A 6,000-nucleotide genomic window follows, 5' to 3' on the forward strand; every position below is an offset into this window, starting at 1 on the left:
AAGAGTTAGTTCAACGAGTGGAAGACGAAGCCGATATTAGAATACGAGGAGTATAAGAAAGGCATCCAGCCTGTGACGGATAAACTGAATGCTTTAGAGAAAGAAGTTACTGGTGCTATAGCGAAAAATCGAGAGGTTGAAAGAGCTAGTTCCTTAGGAAGGGAATTATGACAATGTGTGTCCTATTCCGCCTACAACTGAGGAATAACCTTTTGAAAGAAGTTTATTTGTCGATGATGATCCGATCACGCGAAAGACACGTAAGAGGCTTGAGCCTGCGTTGCAGCAAATTGAGGAAGAAGACCGGGAGGACATGAAGGCTGTTAGAAACTAAACAACACATTATGTTGGGCTGAAAGTATCAAAATGCTTGGGTGGTGTCGTCGTACAGTATTTGGCTTAAGATTTGACAGTCGAAAGCACTACATGGGCGGTTCCGAACTAACGTTTAACAATGACACTATTTCTGTCAAAGGTAGCAGTTTTCAGTGCCAGCAATGAATTCATGAAACTGCTAACCCGAAAAAAAACGTAGCATTCGAAGACTACACGCCTGATGACCGTGAAGCATATACAACTATGCTGAAGGAAACCAATGCAATATTTCACCACTATGATGCAAATACGAATAAACCCAAGTCAAACCGCAGTGAAAAGTACATCATCATTATTCCGATGTAGCAGTCGTTTGTCTTGTGTAGTAATTCTACATCAGTGGCCAGTCACCAGTCAATAGCAAAAGAACCTGTTGAGTACATAGAATTCATTCTAGAAACATCCCCCAGGCTGTGGCTAAGCCATGTCTCCGCAATATCCTTCTGCAAGGTTCGCAGGAGAGCTTCTGTGAAGTTTGGAAGGTAGGAGACGAGGTACTGGCGGAATTAAAGCTGTGGGGGTGGGTCGTGAGTCTTGCTTGGGTAGCTCAGTCGGTAGAGCACTTGCCCGCGAAAGGCATAGGTCCCGAGTTCGAGTCTCGGTCCGGCACACAATTTTAATCTGCCAGCAACTTTCTGTTGAGTATGTTTGGATGAATGACTTCAGATCTAATCGACTAGGTGATGGTGGTTCACGGTGAAGAGAACGCAGCTGGTAGGTCGCTGGGGTTTGCAGAAATGAAAGAACAGGGAAGCGGGCATGAAGTGTTCCGGACAAACCCGATGTGTGACTAAAGCGGACGATGGACCCATCACATGCCTTTCATTGTGCCACCTGCGTGCAGGTACCGTTTTTAGCGAAGTGTTTATCGGTATGCCTGAACGTCCAACGTTCTGCTTTAAATTTTTGCTCTAAAGGGGATAGGCAGGGTGCTAGCTCAGGGTGTATACGACCCGGGAGATCCGCGAAAAACCCGGGAATTTTTTGATGTGTCAGGAAACCGGGAATTGTTTAGAATTGCGGGAAGTTTTCGTTGTTTTAGTTTTCAGTTAAATTTTTGTCATTTTGATTGGTGAGGAACAATTCTCTCATCCTGCTACTGCAGAATAATACTGCAGCAACAAAACATGAACGACAGAAAAGAATCGAAAATAAAAGTTTAGTTGGGAAGGAAATGCGCCACATACAACAAAAAAACACAGTGCTCATACAAGCTTCTGGCAACAGCAAAGTGTGTCGAAGGCTTTAGGAACACTGTGCAGTGATCGATAACAGCAAATTGCCTCCGACGAGCGTGACGTGACGACTGTTTGAATTGGCTTCGTGTGAACAGTTGCGGGCTGCCTCTCGCGCATGCGCAGTTGAGTGGCGTGTGAGCAGTCCCAGCTCCCTGTTGTGGTTACAGAAGTGTGGCTGGGAGCCGCCGTCTGCCGTCGCCGCCCTTGGGAAATGCGGTGGACCCGGGGCTGGTGCAGAGAGCAGCCCGAGCTGTGGTGGGCGGGTGGGTCGCCTCCACGTGGCCTGTGTATACCTTCAGCGGTTTTACTGTCTCCTCCTCGTTTATTGCTCTCACGTTAAATTAAAAGAAAACGGATTTTTGTGACAGGGAGCTATCAACTGAGTTAAAATACGTTCGCATAATCAAGGAAGGCTAAAGTATGTTAAGAGTTTCAGATTTTATTTCCACCTCTCTGACAGTCAAGAAGTAATCGCTTTGCAGAAGAATCAAGTTATTTTTCAAGGTTCGCTAAAGAGATTGGGCTTTTAATAATCTTTTCCGCTCAGGCAGTCAGTTTATTTGAAACAAAGTGTTTAATTTCACACTATTGCCTAGTTTCAACTGTTCGCTGCGCATCAAGTGCACTTATGGCATTATGGCATAATAAAGAACTAAACATGATGTAATGCAGTACTGGTGCTGCAAGAAAATTAACATCGGAATCTCGACTTAGGAATGCGCGCTTTAAGCCGAATTGTGCATTTTAGCGTGGTGCACGAAATCCGGATGCTCTTGAAGCAATCCTGTGATGTCTTGTTTCTTTCGTAGCATAATGTAAGATCTTTCAGAGTGTTTCACACGTAGGAACATGAGGGCCTCCTGCGTCATCGTAGCTGCGCAAGCGCGGTGACTCCTTCCACCTGGCGCTCTCTGTCAGCTGCTCAAACGAACCTCATATTTCTAGCAGGTCGCGGGAAAATACTGCGAATGGTGGTTCGACAAGCGTTACATTCAAAGCAAATTTCCTTTTACGCGAGGTGGACTGTGTGCGAGAATGTACGATGAATTTATTAAATCACAAAGCGTTTGACTCTCATTTAAAAATAACTCTTTGAGGAGGACCGTTTAGAAGGATTTCCAGTCCATAAGATCAGACATTTATCGCGTTATTAAAAATTTTACTGACACGTTTGTGTGATGTGTTGAAGTGTAACACGCGCAAACAAGATCAAGATTATATGTGCAAGCTTCTCTTGCAGCTTATTAATCTTTGAGACAAACATTATATGTGAATGCTGTGTATATTGATTTAAACTGTCAACTTTTCTTATTTGCGTGTTGGCGCTACTTACGAGTGATGTTGCTGTTGGCTGACTACATCGCGTGTCGTGTGCTGTCATCAGCTGGCGAGATCACGTGACTTGAGCTATGGCTGGCTTACAGAAGCTCACCGCAATCTCGATTTCAATGCATTGGAAAGTAACATGCGGTGTTTGAGGGAATCCGAATGTATACCCCCATAATAGGAACATATGCACGACATCAAAGGTCTTGCAAAAGGTTTTTTTTTTCCGCTGAATTTAGTTTCCTAAAGTGCTGGGAATTCTACGTCGGTACAACAATCAAAGAAGTGATGAGTTTTACAGTGGGGAGGAAGAGTATATTGTCGCTTAACACGGAAAAAGTGTATTTTGACCCGGGAGAAAGTCTATTTTTAACCGAGAAGCCGAGGAAAAATGCGTGAACTTTTTTCCCCTTGTGCATGTATACACGCTGTATAGCTTGTTGATGTACAGAACATGTAATAATAAGTCGATAGTTCCACAACTCTAGAACCAGCAGTATATTTACAATGTGCAGCTATTTTTATACGCAGGAGTGTCGCGATATTTTGTCCACCGACACACATTTTTTTCAAGATGTCGAGAATCGGTATCAACATTTTAGTAAATATCGATCTATTGGATGCCACATTATTAAAAATATTCTGGTGTAGCGCCGACTACCTTCCCGCAGCCGAAGTGTGTCAATTGCGGCCGTGCGGCCATCAGAGAAGACGGCGGCAGCCCTTGCAGGCGAGCCAGCCGAGTACAGGGGGCAGCCCGGCCGACGCTCGGCCCTCCCTGCAGCTCGCGTGCGCCACGCCACAGCCGCCTGCGTGTGCAGACACGGCTGTCGCACGGCTCAGCCTAACATTCGACCTGGTCTCTGCTCGAAGGCACGCGGTTGCTTCCTGACGGTGAAACACCTGGTCTCAGGTCGAAATTACAAACTACTCGCAATTGTACGTAGACGGAATACACTTTATTTAAATACTTTGAGCACATACTGAAATGTGTCGGACAGTCGCCAACAGGCGGTAGGGGGCGTCGCTTGTGAGGGTCGCCTGCCCTGGCCGCCCTCTGCCCTGGACGCGGTACAGTGTGTCCGTCAAGTCGTGCGCCCTCTCCGCTCCGCAGTGCTGTCCCGGCGACCCAGTCTGGCCACACAGCCTGCCGCCGCTCACTCCCACCTCAGCGACTGCCCTGTCCAGAAAGACACGACATTACGGAGTAAATTGCACTAACACGGGAACAGGAATCATACGTCAGCGTTCCCGTATCTCTTAGAAATATAAAAGCGGATGCCTGTTCGTGTCAATGCGTGTTCGTGTACAACTTCATCCACAATTGGCGCATACATTCCGTCCGATACGGTTTTTAAACAACACATACTGCAGGTGTACTGGAGAATTTAAGCCTTTCCTTCGATGTGGTCTGGCCTGTGTTGCGATCTACGTTTTGTTAACAGACGAGGAAGTTGTATTTCTGTACTCAGAGATGCCATTAGTTGCCTGTGTTTTCTTGCCCAGTGTCGGAAGGGATTGCTCCACACACAAGTAACCGTTAGAGGTGTGTTTCTCTGAAGCTCAAAGATCGATTACCAGCACGATGCTGAGGTCACAGGAGGTGACTCCTCAGAGTGAATTAGGAGAAAAATTTAAAACAGCTGGTAATGAGATGCAGTGCACTAATTTTTTAACGGGAAGCGGCTGCAGATTTCAATAGTCGGATACTGGTATGTGTCTGTCATACGCTGGTTGATCTGTATCGTAGAGGGAAGATTTCTACATTTGTAACTCATGGCTAGGCAGAAGTGCATTGAGGGTTGCTGGAAGTTTCGCGTCTGTGATGGTTTCTTTCATTCGGTGTGTGTGTGTGTGTGTGTGTGTGTGTGTGTGTGTGTAGTAGTAGTAGTAGTGAGAGAGTGTCGATGTTTTGTGCAGGAGCCTCTCTCAACAGGAGAGAGGGAGGAGGCTGATAGAGGCGGCCGAGCAGGGCGCGGTGGAGCAGCTGCGCGAGTTACTGGCGGCGGGGGCGGACGTGGGGGCGAGGGAGGAGCAGTGGGGGAGCAGCTGGACCGCCCTGCACTGGGCAGCAGGCAGGGGTCACGTGGCGGCGGCCAGCTGCCTCGTCGGCGCCGGCGCGGAGGTCGACGCCAGGACCAGCCTGGAGCAGCAGACGCCCCTGCACTGGGCTGCAGTGAGTGGCCACGCTGGTGTGGTGCGGCTGCTGGTCGCCGCCTCTGCTGACCTCAACGCGAGGGATCGGCTGGGGCAGACGCCGCTGCACTTGGCGGCAGAGGAGGGCCACGCAGGGGCGGCGGCTGAGCTCCTCCTGGCGGGGGCGGACAGGGGGGCCCGGGATAAGGATGGCTGGACACCCCTGTACCTCGCCAGGGAGAGGGGAAACCAGGAGCTGGTGGATATGCTGACACAACGCTGACATACGGCATTCAGGAAGCACAAGCAGTTACACCATATGCATTGGTCTTTCAAATAAAGAATACAAAAAATCAATCCTTTGTTCATTTATTTGTACATACCATTTTGTGCTGCGTATGACAACTCTGGTAACACCGGGACAACGACGAGAGATACCTGTAAACTAACGTGAGGAGCCCTTCAGTCTGTAAAATACTTCACGATCAGTTTTTGCAAAAGCTGAGTAACAACTGATAAACACTGCACTATTACTAAGCACCACCTGTCTCTCTCAAGATAACGTCAGCACTCAATCTCTTTGAAGACACGAATGGCGCAATATTGTTGGTTGTCTACCACATCACGCAGCTGCACTAACGTTCGTTGTTCGGACCAGACCACAGCATTACCTGATTACTGGAAACTGTATGCTGCTAGCGTGCGTGGTGCTATGTTACACCAGCATAAACTGCACCATACTCAGATTACTGGCACACAAGTCGTTCACTCAGAATGTGTCTTCTGTTGCGATCTCACGCCGAGTTCACTTATGTATCTGCAGTAGGCAAATACTTGCCGCCTTTAATTGCAGCCTCACATTGGTAGCAAGAGTTACACCACATACCAGGCAACACTGCACACGGAATGAGTCACACATCAGGCA

At 48.0% G+C, this 6,000-nt stretch overlaps 1 protein-coding gene across 3 annotated transcripts in view; it reads left to right on the forward strand.

Annotated features, from left to right (window-relative positions):
- LOC126426418 (CARD- and ANK-domain containing inflammasome adapter protein-like) overlaps window positions 1-5,761 on the forward strand; it is a 194,226-nt gene extending 188,465 nt beyond the window's left edge. For all 3 annotated transcript variants that reach the window (XM_050088336.1, XM_050088337.1, XM_050088335.1), the window contains one exon: window positions 4,860-5,761. In XM_050088336.1, the coding sequence (XP_049944293.1) occupies window positions 4,860-5,358 (499 nt within the window). In that variant the 3' untranslated portion in view covers window positions 5,359-5,761. The remainder of the gene's footprint in view (window positions 1-4,859) is intronic.
- The last annotated feature ends 239 nt before the right edge of the window (window positions 5,762-6,000 follow it).

Source organism: Schistocerca serialis, chromosome 11 (genome assembly GCF_023864345.2).
Source record: "Schistocerca serialis cubense isolate TAMUIC-IGC-003099 chromosome 11, iqSchSeri2.2, whole genome shotgun sequence".
NCBI lineage: Eukaryota > Metazoa > Arthropoda > Insecta > Orthoptera > Acrididae > Schistocerca > Schistocerca serialis.